We start from the raw sequence: 15,506 nt of genomic DNA on the forward strand, positions 1-15,506 counted from the left end.
CTTTACTTATTATATTTTTTAATCTTTTAGTTTTAATTTTTCAATAACTGCTAAGGTTAACATTATTATATTTGGCTGCAGAACAAACCACTGTTGTCCAATGACTAGTTAACCTAACTTGTCTAGTTAGCCTAACTAACCTAGCAAAGCCTTTAATTGCATTTTAAGCTGAATGAAGTACATTTTAAAATAACTAATCAAATATTAAGTACTGTCATCGTTGTAAAGACAAAAGAAAGGAGTTATCAGAAACTTAATAAGTCAATAATTTATTAACTGGAATGTTGTTCAGATCTTTCCTCCTCCAGGAGAACCACCAGCGGCCAGACTTCTTGGGCATCTTATCCTTCACCAGTTGCTCAATGGTGCTCTAAAGCAGAGAAAAACAAGTCATTATCTCGGAATCATTATTAGCGGCTGACGCAGGGATGATGACCTCTGACCTGACCAACCTTTGGTAAAGTTTTCTGGAAGGCCTGAACTGACAGAATCATCGGAGCAGCAACGGCCCAGTTGTAATACCTGAAACACGACCACAACCACAGAAAAGACATTATTATTACTACAGCATTCTACAGTCATGTTCTTATTAAACTCAACTCAATCTGTTTTAGTTTAGCTCGAGCTCTGCTGCCTGCCTGATTTACTGAATATGTTGGAATATGAATGTGATTTTTTCATAATTATTTTCATGTAAAGCTTATCTATGTGAAGCTGCTTCGGCAAATTAACATTGTGAAAAGCTCAGGTCACTCAAGTTTTGTCTTTGACTGTAGATAGAAGGAAGGAAGGAAGGAAGGAAGGAAGGAAGGATAGAAGGATGGATGGAAAAAAGGGAGGAAGGAAGGAAGGAAGGATAGAAGGAATAAAGGAAAAAAAGAAAGAAAGGATGGAAGGATAGAAGGATAGAAGGATAGAAGTAAGGACGGATAGAAGGAAGGAAGGATGGAAGTAAGGAAGGAAGGAAGAAAGGATAGAAAAAAGGAAGGGAGGAAGGAAAGATATAAGGATAGAAGGAAGAAAGGAAAAAAGGAAGGAAGGATGGAAGGATAGAAGGAAGGATAGAAGGAAGGATGGAAGGATAGAAGGAAGGAAGGAAAAAAGGAAGGAAGGAAGGAAGGATGGAAGGAAGGATAGAAGGATAGAAGGAAAAAAGGAAGAAAGGATGGATGGATGTATGGATGTATGGAAGGAATGATAGAAAGATAGAAGGAAGGATGGAAGGAAGGATAGAAGGAAGAAAGGAAGGATAGAAGGATGGATGGAAGGAAGGATGGAAGGAAGGATGGAAGGATAGAAGAAAGGATGGAAGGAAGGATAGAAGGATGGATGGAAGGAAGGATGGAAGGCAGGATGGAAGGATAGAAGAAAGGATGGAAGGAAGGATAGAAGGAAGGAAGGAAAAAAGGAAGGAAGGATGGAAGTAAGGAAGGAAGTATGGATGGATGGATGGAAGGATAGAAGAAAGGAAGGAAGGAAGGAAGGATGGATGGAAGGAAGGAATGATGGAAGGATAGAAGGATGGATGGAAGGAAGGAAGGATGGAAGGATGGATGGAAGGAAGGATGGAAGGAAGGATGGAAGGATAGAAGAAAGGATGGAAGGAAGGATAGAAGGATGGATGGAAGGAAAGATGGAAGGAAGGATGGAAGGATAGAAGGATGGATGGAAGGAAGGAAGGATGGAAGGATGGATGGAAGGAAGGATGGAAGGAAGGATGGAAGGATAGAAGAAAGGATGGAAGGAAGGATAGAAGGATGGATGGAAGGAAAGATGGAAGGAAGGATGGAAGGATAGAAGAAAGGATGGAAGGAAGGATAGAAGGAAGGAAGGAAAAAAGGAAGGAAGGATGGAAGTAAGGAAGGAAGTATGGATGGATGGATGGAAGGATAGAAGAAAGGAAGGAAGGAAGGAAGGAATGATAGAAGGATGGATGGAAGGAAGGAAGGATGGAAGGATAGAAGGATGGATGGAAGGAAGGAAGGATGGAAGGATAGAAGGAAGGAAGGAAGGATAGAATGAAGGATGGAAGGAAGGATGGAAGGATAGAAGGAAGAAAGGATAAAAGGAGGGAAGGATGGAAGGAAGGAAGGAAGGAAGGAAGGATAGAAGGAAGGAAGGAAGGAAGGATGGAAGGAAGGATGGATGGTTGGATGGATGGATGGATGGATATAGACAGACGGACGGACGGACGGACGGACAGACAGAATAGATAGATAGATAGATAGATAGATAGATAGATAGATAAGATAGATAGATAGATAGATAGATAGATAGATAGATAGATAGATAGATAGATAGATAGATAGATAGATAGATAGATAGATAGATAGATAGAGACAGACAGACAGACGTGAACTGTACTGAAAATGTAACAAACTTTGAGTTGATGCAGATGACAAGGTTTGGGTCTTCAATTATTCCAGGGTTGTTGACAAAGTCTTGAAACTTGACAAGATGCTCCATGAACTTCTCTGCAACACATAAACAAAAAAAGAGAGATGAGTACATCTGCTAAAAACACTGGAGCACTTCTTCAAAACTACTTGCAGCTAGAATATCACAAAACAGCAAAATCATTGCAGATTGCATTTTATATATATATATGATGTTTAAAAGTGTGCATTAGTGCTGATGTCCACTTTTTATTAGCAGCGCTGTTTATAAGTGCGACTCTTACCTTTACTGATCTGACTGATGTCTCCTCTGCCGCACAGAGACATGGTGACGTCCAGAGAGTCGCTGGTGGAGTCGGACAGATACTCAGTGCCGCTGTCTGCATTAGCACTGCCCTGTGACTGAGGGGACATCTGACCTGACGGAGGAGACGGATCCGGCCCATGGCTCGAGCGCAGATCTGAGGACTCGGCCTCACTGAAGAGAGGAAGTTAAAAAGCATGAATAATAAATACTGCAGAACAGGGAGACAAACTACCATATAGGTATATCTGTCCACAAAATCAAATCAAATCACTTTTATTGTCACATCATCAGCAGCACGTTTATTGTCGCATCATCAGCATACACAAAATGTGTTGTTGTCATTATTTAATGTTGACCGATATTGGGGTTTTTTTTGTGACAGACTTTAAAAATGCCAGCTTTTTACCCCTAATATTGAATACTGCTCAGTTCTGGAATTTATGCATTTGAGTCTCTAAACAAAAGAAACCTATTATTTTAACCTAGGCTCATTCTGAAAATGTACCCCTATATACATTTCTGGAGAGCGCCAAATACATCCCAGGAGCTATGTTTTTTTCTGCAGTTTTTGCGAATCCACCAGAGGGTGATATGTACACTTTTAGAGATCTCAAATTTCTCTCGTGAGTGCCATTCGTGCCTGCTGTTCTTGCGTAAATCCACCAGAGGCCGCTGTCGACTGACTGAACCTAAACCGACACTGACAGTGTTTCAAAAATACTGATTGACCAGCGCCCCTTCCCTAAACCCAACCAACAATTTAAAAAAGCAATCCAGAAAAAGAAAAGGTCTCGCCTGATTTTTACAACGTTTTCTGATTTTACCACATTCTCACCATGTTGTTTACTTGTATATTAAATTTTTTGGCTTCTGTTTTTGTGTTACCTGCTTTCTAAAACAGTTCTTCACTGTACTCGAACCCCATCATCGTGGTCAGCTCCTCTCTGCGTCTCATGTCTGCCGACGTACATGGCGATCTAACTGGACAAACTAGTAACAGCGGGAAAGCCGTCCATAAAAGAAACGGCGTCATACCGCCATGTAGCGTTCGTTTTAAAGATGAAATGCAGCCATACATACTTCTGGCTACATAATTCACGATCTCCAGAAATGTATATACGGCTAAGCTTTCAGAATGAGCCTGTGTTGTTTTATTTTGTTGTTAAGAAGTCAATAATATAATGTATATGTTTATATATGTTTATGCAAGTTATTAACGCGCGAGTGAGAAAATATAGCTTCACATTTAACACACAAAAACCAATACATTTTTATAAATATTAGGCAAATTTGCATACAAGTATAAAGACATTAGAAATAGTAGTTGTTATCATCATCATAATAATAATAGTACTGCTAATAATAATAATAATACAAATAACACATTAAAACTAATATATTTTATTATTGTAGTTTATTTAGCTATTGCATCAAAGATAGTTAAATAAAACAATAATAACATACTCAAACAATACTATAATTGCATAGTAGTAATAAACATGTTAATATTATTAACTGTTTTATTTAGTTTAGACTTTATACTTTATTGCTACTGTTAATAAAAATAATAATAATAATAATAATAATAATTATTATTATTATTGCCACAAGCACCTGGGTGCTATGTGTCGCACTAACCACTAGGCTATTGGCACTGAGATAACAATAATTATTATTATTACTAATTTTATCTTCATCAATTATATAATAATAGTAGTAATAATAATAATAATAATAATAATAATAATAATAATTATATCGCTGGTTCAAGCCTCGGTTGAGTCAGTTGGCATTTCTGTGTGGAGTTTGCATGTTCTCCCCGTGTAGGCGTGGGTTTCCTCCGGGTGCTCCGGTTTCCCCCACAGTCCAAACACATGCGCTATAGGGGAATTGGGTAAGCTAAATTGTCCGTAGAGGATGTATGTGAATGAGAGTGTATGGATGTTTCCCAGTGATGGGTTGCAGCTGGAAGGGCATTCGCTGCGCAAAACATATGCTGGATAAGTTAGCAGTTCATTCCGCTGTGGTGACCCCTGATTAATAAATAGACTAAGCCAAAAAGAAAATGAATGAATGAATATTGTTAATAATAATAATTTGTATTATTATGATTGTTTATTTTATGAGAATCATAAGAGTGAGTAGTAGCAGTAGTAGTCAATAATACTGAAAAATCAATATTGAAGCATAAAACCTTTTGGGGAAATAGAGGGCAGCGACTTCAGGGTCCAGACTGGAGAGGTCGTCTAGATAAATATCAGACGGTCCCAAATGATGGCTGCGCTTGACTAGGAAAAAAGAGAAGATACAGTTCCACATGAAATGTTTTACCTAGTGAATTATTCACAAGTACACACTGTACATCACATATAATCCAGTACCTTTCCTCTTGTCCTGAGAGTCAGCTGATTTAGAGGCCTCCAGGACTGTCGGATCCTCTGATTGGACGATGATCTCCTGAGATCCTGTCACTCCAGCACTGTCAGCATTCTGATTGGTCGGTAACGTCTCTAAACCCGCCCCCTCTTCTGATTCGCTAGCCCTGAGTGTCAGTATTTCAACAGAGCTTTGATGCTTTGGTAGTAAGATTGAGTTGAGCTCCGCTTCTGCTTTTAAATCATGATTTAACTCGCCAAATGTGATGGTTCGGACAATATTGTTCTCACTACAGTTTTCTAAATGAGCCATGCTGTCTAAACTAGCATCATCATTGCTCTCATTGACTGTATTACCACAGCTAGTCATAGTTTCAATCTCTTTTTCAGCAATTATCTCCTGGCTGTGTTTGTTTTCCAGTCCACTCCAGCTCTGAGAAAAACAGTCGTCTGTAGATTGAAGCGTATTCGTGAACTTTACATTTAGTTGTGTGTTAATGGATGAAGAAACGGCTTGATCTGATGAAACAGGGCTGACTGTACCAATCTGCGGTTCTGGTCTCACCACAGTCACAGTCACTGCCGAGTCAGTGCTGTCGATGTCAACAGATGTTTGCCGGTGGATCGTGCGGAAGTGGGAGTGGTCAGAGGGAGTGATAGGGGAGGGCAGCTCATGAGTCAGCGAATCAGATTCAACCCTTTCTGATGGACACACCTACAGAAACAGAGAAAACACAGTGTAATCTGCTAGTACAGTGCCTACAGAAAATCACCGTTCCCCTTTGAAATACTGGCTTTATCAAATCACATTATTCCAATAACATTTTCAGCCTATGCACTAATCCAGAAAGCGGCTTATATGCAGAATCTGAATGCAGTACCTTGGGAAAAGCGCCCCAGTTCCACTGCATCTGCGGCCCTAAAGACTCCTGGGCTTTACACAACTCTGAATCACTCTTAGGAGACGACGGCCGACTGAAATACACACTACAGACACAGAAGACAAAGAGAAAATCCAATTATACGAACAGAGACGGAGCAAAATCATATGAAGATGATTAAGGATGAAGAGACCACATCTGTTCCACTGTGCTGTTTAATAAAGTAATGGATGAATTCCTGTAATATTTATCTTCTAGATGAAGTCTTCCTCTTATTTGCCTTATTTCTTTTCATTTGTCCCCTTTAAGAATGACTTATTTAAACCAAAATAACCTAGTTAAATTGCATATTAAGCTGAAAACTAGTATCTTGCAATGTAACTAATCCAATGTGCTGTCATCATGGCAAAGACAAAAGAAAACTCTTATTAGTAATTATTAAAAGATTAAAAAAGTGTTCTCGCTGTTAAACAGCACTTGGGAAATATTTGTAAAGGAATTAAAATAATAATCTGTTCTTCTGCTGTATGTACGCACCTCTCATTCAACGAACACTCTCCATCAGAGTGAGGATGAACCTCTCGAGCTCCAGACGCTTCCTCATAGGGTTCCTCGGACAGAGAGTAATATATAGACTTACTGTAGAGGAAATAAAACAAAAAGCATCAGTGATCCAGTTGTTCAAAGCTTTCCTCTGTTCTAGTGCTTCATAAGAAGGATTACACGAGCTGGACTCCCCTGGTCGTGATGTGCTAGAAACAAACACACTGATGACATCTAGTGGTTGCAGCAGAGTAATGCAAAAAGAAAAGCATACACTAAACAGATTATTGTTTTTATGGACACAATTATAGTGATTGTTATATTTAAGTGCTGGGAAAGATTAATTGTGATTAATCACATCCAAAATAAAAGCTTGTTTTGACATATTATACAGTATATATCTGTGTACTGTGTATTAGGGGTGCACAATGTTCGAAAAATATGACACAGCGATATTTTGCTCATGTTGCAATATGAATATAATTTAACTACATGATTTGAAAAGCTCTATTTGTAAAGATTTCATTAATTTAGATCAACAGGGATAATCAAGTCTTTTTCTATGTAGTGCATCTGCATAAATTATCATAAATTACAAGCAAAAACCAAGAAATAAACAGTGCATTATTGTTTTCTGAGGAGTCCAACAGTATTCAGATACAGAAAATAAACATTCATTTATTAATTTTCTTGTCGGCTTAGTCCCTTTATTAATCAGGGGTCAACACAGCGGAATGAACCGCCAACTTATCCAGCATATGTTTCACGCAGCGGATGCCCTTCCAGCTGCAACCCATTACTGGGAAACATCCATTCACACTACGGCCAATTTAGTTTATTTAAATTTACCTATAGCGCATGTAGACTGTGGGGGAAAACCGGAGCACCCAGAGAAAACCCTCGCCAACACAGGGAGAACATGCTAACTCCACACAGAAATGCCAACTGACCCAACTGGGACTTAAACCAGCAACCTCATGCTACCCACTACACCACCCTTATACACAGAAATTGAACAAACTATATATCTATATATATATATATATATATATATGTATATATGTATATATGTATATATATATATATATATATATATATATATATATATATATATATATATATATATATATATATATACACATACACACACACGTGTACGTGTACATATACATACATACATACATACATACATACATACATACACACACACACACACACACACACACACATATATATACACATACACACACACGTACATACACACACACACGTGTACGTGTACATATACATACATACATACATACATACATACACACACACACACACACACACACACACACACACACACACACACACACACACACACACACACACACACATATATATATACATATATATATATATATATATATATATATATATATATATATATATATATATATATATATATATATATATATATATAATAATCTTATCCCCCGATAGGATTATTGCGGATACACACTATATATACACAATATCGATGCTCATGCGATATATTGTTCTGCCCTACTGTGTATATTTTCTAGGTATATGTAAATACTCATATGCATATATATATATATATATATAAAAAAAATATATATATAGAGAAAATATTAATATTTAAGTAAACGTAAATAGACATGTATATGATACAAATTATTTATAAATTTTAAATATCTTTGCAACTAAACAGGATCCTGTTACCATATAATATAGTTATGAAATATGATATAGTTACTTTATTTTGGATGTTATTAATCACGATTAATCTTTGCCCAGCACTACTATATTAATAGTTTTCATGCTTGGTGTGAATGGCCCTTAAATAATGGGCTAATTTTCATTTGTGGGTGAACTCACCCTTTATTAACTTTTTTAAAATAACGAACCCAACACAGGGTGTACATACCGCTGGTTATACAAACAACTAGCTTCGTGAAAAAAAGCAGCCACAAAACTTCCCGTTTGACCATTTCTGAAAAAATAGAAACTCAATAACCTCAGTAAACTGCTCACCTTGCTGCCAGAAGTGACTCCTCCTTGAGGGCGTCTGGATCTAGACTTTCTTTCTCATCCGAGGAGGAACTGTCGTCTTCATGCAGATGTGTGTCTGAACGCACACGCTTTCTGCGCCTCTTTTTACGCCGATTGGAGCAAGATAGTTGAGACTCCGTGACTTCAGATGCTTCTGGGACATCGGTGGGGATCGGAGAAGTGCAGAGATGAGCAGGAACTCTTGTCTGAGAGCGATAGAAAAAGAAAACATGGGAATAATAACAGCTGAACGTTACATGAGAGATCAGTGAACGTTCGTCCGGACAAACCTCGAAATCCTCGTTCTCCTCCACGAAAAACGCCTCTCCGTTATCTCCTAGCTTCATGTGCAGACTCACGGGCTCTCCATTGATCTCAATGTCCACCTGTTCAACAGTGAGTGTCTTGGGTTAAAATATGAATGATGAGGATACTTCTTTACACATTTAAAAATAAAAAGCAATGTATACGCTGTTAAAGATATCTGTTAATGAATGTTTTTGTGTGTTTTCCGTTTATTTACGGTTGTGAATTGCATTGTGGGATGTTGATCTCTGCTCTGTCGACTTTTGATGTGGAAAATTCATCTCTACAGTTTGACAAGGTGACTTTTATTGACATTTTAGTCACTTGAAATAGTATTAGACATTACATATAGAGAAATAAGTGTGTAAAATAACAGAAAATGTACTGGCAGTTTATACAACACCAACCCAGACAACATAGCACTGCAAACTATTAAATGTTCATTAAAGTCACTTTTTCCAACTTTTCAAGGTTAAAGGATGTTGGAGGAAAAATCCCATAAGGCAATCCAAAAACATGAATAAATGGGGAAAAACAAAAACATGAATCACAAAATACAGAAAACTGCTAATTTACAGATATTTACAGTGTATATTGTTAAGCACCATTATTTATATGATAGCTGATATGATCTGCATAGTAACAAATACAGAACATAGAATGAACTACACAGAGTTCATTAGAAGTATAGAGAGCCTAACCGATTTTTTTGGGACCGATACCGATAAAAAAATACCGATATTAATATATATCGGCCGATAATAAAGTACAGTACCAGTCAAAAGAACACTTAATCATTCATGTGTTCAAACTTTTGACTAGTACTAAATATAAAATACAGTATATACATGAACATAATCAATTTATATATATATATATATATATATATATATATATATATATATATATATATATATATATATTTTTTTTTTTTTTTTTTTTGCAATGATTTATTCAGAAAAAACAGCTTTTCTATATGTAAATATCTGCAATTAATAAATAGTAATAAAGAAAAATAAACTGATTTACACATACATGCACAAATAATCAAAAAACTGTCTGAGTGAGTCATGAAAACATGAGAAGACTTCAGAATTATGTGTAAAGTGCTAAAATGAGATTGCTGAATGAAAATATGGATGGCGTTTAATTTTGTGTAAAATAAAAATTTATAAAAAAAATTTAACTAAATAAAATGTTACATTTGATCAAGATAAATTAATGTGAAATATCCACCACTGTAAATTAAAAACTTCCAATAAATCAAGAAATATTTTATATTATATTATAAATTCTTAAATCAAGTATTTTCAAGACAAGCAAACAATATTGTATTTTTTTAAGAAATAAAGAGTCAAAATTAAGTAAAAACAAGCAAAATAATCTGAAAATGGGGTAAGCAAAGGGACGACACGGTGGCTAAGTGGTTTGCACAATCTCCTCACAGTTAGGAGGTCGCTGGTTCTAGTCCTGGCTGGATCAGTTAGCATGTCTGTGTGGAGTTTGCATGTTCCCCCATGTTGGTGTGGGTTTCCTCTGGGTGCTCCGGTTTCCCCCACAGTCCAAACACGTGCACTATAGGGGAATTGATTAACTAAATTGGCCATAATGTATGTGTGAATGTGTGTGTATGGATGTTTCTCAGTACTGGGTTGCAGCTGACAGGGCTTCCACTTTGTAAAACATATGCTGGATAAGTTGGTGGTTCATTCCGCTGTGACAACTCCTGATGAATATAGGAACTAAGCTGAAGGAAAATGAATGAATAAGCAAAATAATCTCGTTTTGCATTTTGACATAAATACAAAACTCCATTTTCAGATTATTTAGCTTGTTTTAAGGGAAAAACTCACTTCATTTTGACTTATTATTTCTGAAAACAAGACAATAGGTTTTGCTTGTCTAGAAAATGCTTCTTGATTTCAGATTCTTTAGCTATTTGGACTAGAAACAGTAAGAAAAGCATTTTTGCAGTGAGAGCAGGACAGTTGCTCAATGCATAAACACAGTTACACTATAAACTGGAACCAGTGTAAGATGACTTCATTCCAGCTCACCACTTTCTCTTTGGATCGCAGAACACCGAGTTTCCCGAAGCGGACGTGGAACGGTGAACACTGGAAACTTCCATCAGGCTGTCGAACAACAATCACGTCAATGCCACCGGTAAGCGTGGCTGGATTCAGACCACGGTAAAGCTCCTTTACTGTCACAAACACCGTCTCTGCCAGCTGACCCACGTAGTTCATGGTCTGAGACTGAAAAACAGGAGATCAGGAATCAGTTTTAGATCATAAACTGACTCCTTCTTGACTGCCTTGGGAGATTTCTGACACTTGGAGCACAACCGTGACCCTTGCACACGGAGATAAAGTCTGACAGGGTGCAACATCTCAACTTTATCAACATGACATGCTGGCAGACTGGAAGCCATGCCAAAAAGTTAGGCCTGATCTGATGCAATAACATTATATTGGGCAATATCATCGTGCAATACATTATTTTTATCATTTTTTGGTGATGTAAAAAAATGATCTATTAAAGATGACCTATTATGACCCTTTTTAAAAGATGTCAAATAAGTCTCCGATGTCTCTAGAGTGTGTGTGTCAAGTCTCAGCTCAAAATACCACACAAATAATGTTTTATAACTTTGAAACTGAATCTTTTTAAGCTGTGATCTTAATTGTGTCATTTTGGTGACTGTCACTTTAAATTCAAATGAGATTGTGCTCTTTTCAGAAAAGGGCGGAGCTATAAATGTCAATGTATCAGCATAGTGCCAGATTTAAAACAAGACTAACGTCATATGCTAATATGGGAGAGATAGTCAATAGTGGGCGGGGCTTTCCCCCTCTGATGGCAGGTACAAAGGGAGAATGTCAATCAAAGTGTTTCTGCTGACTGTTTTTATCAAGTGTAATTTAACAAATAAAAATAATACATTTGTACCTGGTTATATTTACACACTTCTGCCGCACAATTGAGTTAAAACCCCTTATTAAAAATATTTTTGCATAGTAGGTCCCCTTTAATGTTTATGTATTTAGGTTTAATGCATTTAATATTGGTTTCCAGGTTGACGACATAATTTTTTGTCAAACACACCTGCCTGTAATTATCAAGAGGTGTTCAGGTCCTAATTAATTGGTTCAGGTGTGTTTGATACGGGTTGCAACTGAAATCTGCAGGAAGGTAGATCTCCAGGAACAGGATTGAGCACCCCTGTGCTGGACAGTGGAAATACTGTATCATGATATGAATTTTACCTCATATCGCTCAGCCCTGTGTGAAGGTTTAGTTAAAAGTCATGTAAAGTGCTTTGAAATGTGCGTTTTTATTTGATATTTGAAGTAATCTCAACTAAAACAAGAAGAAAGGGCGGGGCATAAAGTAGCTCCTCCCCCTTTAAAAAAATCTGCCAATATTGTTTGGTTTTATCACAGCTCTGCCAGTGAGAGTGTTTGAGCTCAAGCACAACATATAAAAAGCAAACGAAAACAAGGGGGTGGGGCATGTCAGATACTTGAGAGCATTTGATTGGTCGAATAATTTAAAGAGAAAAGTATGAGGTGACATCAAAAAAACACAATGATCCATTTACTGTACATAACTACAAGCCTTACATGTTAATATCAGATTTATATCTTATAAACGCTAATTTTATCAAAGTTTTGGAGCACACTAGCTTATGGATATTTTTTAAAACTAACATACTGATACTAAAAAAACTTTATTTTAATTTAATATGGCATGTAGTAATGTTTTGATAATTTAATCGCCTTGAAAATGTTTTAAATGTGGAAGAAAAACAGAGAAGTAAACAACATTAATTTGCTATGCACTTCCATTTCCATGACACACTGCTCTGACGATCAGCACATACCCAGATTGACGCATGATGAGGATGACGTCGTGTAAAAGCTGGACCCCTCCGCCCTTCAGCTGCCATCGAGGAGCAAAAACCTCCTTCATCCTAGAGTTCTGAGTTAAGCTCTAACTATTTCTGAACTGATCAAACACACCACACAGACTTCAGCTCAAGCCCTTTGTTCTCTGTGAAGCTGGTGTGTGTGAAACCAACAAAGACGGTGATACTAGTGAATCTGAGAGAGACCCAGTACATTCACACACACAGAGAGAGAGAAAGAGGGAGAGAGAGACATCTACACAACATTTATATTACACACACACACACACACACACACACACACACACACACACAGACATAGATAGATAGATAGATAGATAGATAGATAGATAGATAGATAGATAGATAGATAGATAGATAGATAGATAGATAGATAGAACGATAGAACGATAGATAGATAGATAGATAGATAGATAGATAGATAGATAGATAGATAGATAGATAGATAGATAGATAGACGGATGGATGGATGGATAGAACGATAGATAGATCAACTCAATACTGAGGCACTACACACAATAATTAACCGCGATAAGCGATGTACAGTCACTGTCTGTCAATCTTAATGATCTAATAGATTTATTTTCATTGTCTGTGTGTGAATAATTTGTGACAACTTTAAAAATATACTGTTCCTAACATTGTATAGTGTCTATGAAAGCCTGGAGGTTGACTATATGTTAAAGACTTAATGGGAAAATGTAAATAATGTGAGGTTTGTGCATATTCATTAAAAACACATTGTGTTGAACGAGTTGACATGATGTATGACAAGCCCTTGTCTGTAATTTCTGTCAGTTAGTGTAAATATTGACCTTAAAGTTGTGACTTTCATCGAAAAAAATACTTTTTATAACTTGATTTAAATTCAGTTTCTACAATGGAAACAATACAATGGATAAAGCGCCAAGAAATGTACCGACTTAAATAGATTATATGAATAAATCTCTTTATTTTCCACAAATAACACTCTCAGTTAGATCAAGAGTAAACTAAACCAAACCACGTCACTTAAAAAGCTCTGACAGTCAGTTTGTGTTCATATTTATGTAAAATTCCAACAAGAATTTTAAATCGACTATTCTGTAACATTAATGATGACTAACTCGATCAAATATAGAGATCAACAACCTCAGAGAATGCAGATCAATACAAATTCGCTCCTTTGTTTGGTCACGTGTCCATTATCAAACATCAGAGTAAAGTCAAACCCCTTTTAATATCACTACCTGTTCACTTTATGTTTGACATAAATCAATAACGTAAATATTAACCAATCCAAAGACATTCAGTGATGTTAGAATACATCAATTACACTATTCAGGTCAACAAAAAACTAAGCGTAGCACATAAAAACAGCAGAAACTCACTTCCGCTGATTAAAAACTGATTATCAAAGACATTTTAACCATGTTATTGTGTGAAATTCTGAAGTTAACGTGATCGCTCTTACCTTCAACAACAGCGATTCATTAAAACTTCCTGCGCTCTCACGCCCACGTCAGCACGTCGATCAAATGGCATCCAATGACAAGCTAGGACTCGCCTCAGGACACGCCCTATGGCTCTGCTGACGTAGTTTGTGTACATTTGTGTACAGTTCCTCAAGTCTTCATGCATCACCGCTAGAGGGAGCATGTGCAGCATTTATTTCAATATTTACACAATCAGATTTTTTTCATTATTATTATTAATGTTGTTAGTGGTAGTAGTATTGGTAGTTGTAGTAGTATCTCTCTAAACATAAATTGATAAATATGTCATATAGATATGATTTCTCTAATGAGTGTCATCCATTATAATGTCTGCGATCGCCGAAATGACTAATTAACTAATTACTAATGCATTTAAATTACAAGTTCAGTTTGGAACAATAATTTTTTGTGTATTTAATTATAATAACTATTATATAATAGGCTATAAAATATACAAAACCAATTGTGAAAAAGTAAATCAGTATAATAATAATAATAATAATAATTATATATATATATTATAATTACATTATATTATAATTATATATATATATATATATATATATATATATATATATATATATATATATATATATATATATATACATACATACATATAATTTAAAATAAATTTAAAATAATAAATTAAAATTTAAAACTCTGTTATTTTACAAACACACACACACAGACAAAATAATATATAATAATATTATTATATATACAAAACCAATCGTGAATTTGTAAATTAGTATAATATATATAATAAATTAAAATTTTAAATTCTATATTATTTTATCCACACGCACACACACACAAAATAATATATAATATAATTATTATATATTTTTAAATGATTTAAAAAAAACAATTAATTATAATAACTATTATATAATATAAATATTAGTATATTACATTAATTTCACAATTGTTTTGTAGCCTATATAGTGAATATTTTATTTTAAATATTAGAAATAATAAATACTACTTTATGAGAGTGTTGATTTAAATTTCATTTAAGCCATAATTTTGATGATTTACAAGCCACTCTTTTACATATGCATCGTAATCAATTAATGGACGTCATCACTGAGTTTATATATTTAAAACTATGTGAGGGATAATTATATGTACCATTGCAATAAATCATAATTTGAAAAACTATGGCGGCTGTGTTTACGCTCACTTGTCATCCTAGTTTAGACACTCTGTAAAGAGACACTTTAGAAATTGTAAA

General features: G+C 35.6%; 2 protein-coding genes across 5 annotated transcripts in view; both read right to left on the reverse strand.

The window, feature by feature from the left end:
- Window positions 1–14,289, reverse strand: part of zgc:123305 — a 23,429-nt gene extending 9,140 nt beyond the window's left edge. For 2 of the 4 annotated variants that reach the window (XR_015492885.1, XM_087256073.1), the window contains exons 1-12: window positions 12,753–12,950; window positions 10,924–11,124; window positions 8,851–8,946; window positions 8,543–8,766; window positions 6,497–6,598; window positions 5,960–6,065; window positions 5,085–5,793; window positions 4,898–4,991; window positions 2,681–2,874; window positions 2,381–2,474; window positions 453–522; window positions 278–370 (exon numbers count right to left, since the gene is read on the reverse strand). Coding sequence is in view for 2 of the 4 variants with exons in the window: in XM_087256073.1 (XP_087112199.1) it covers window positions 278–370; window positions 453–522; window positions 2,381–2,474; window positions 2,681–2,874; window positions 4,898–4,991; window positions 5,085–5,793; window positions 5,960–6,065; window positions 6,497–6,598; window positions 8,543–8,766; window positions 8,851–8,946; window positions 10,924–11,124; window positions 12,753–12,818 (2,049 nt within the window). In the remaining 2 variants the exon portion in view is untranslated. 4 annotated transcript variants of the gene reach the window in all.
- The window catches only part of plxna1b (plexin A1b), a 744,633-nt gene that overhangs the window by 306,517 nt on the left and 422,610 nt on the right, over window positions 1–15,506 (reverse strand). The gene's annotated exons all lie outside the window — the stretch shown is intronic.

Source organism: Danio rerio, chromosome 6 (assembly GCF_052040795.2).
Source record: "Danio rerio strain M-AB ecotype USA chromosome 6, GRCz13ab, whole genome shotgun sequence".
NCBI classification, from domain to species: domain Eukaryota; kingdom Metazoa; phylum Chordata; class Actinopteri; order Cypriniformes; family Danionidae; genus Danio; species Danio rerio.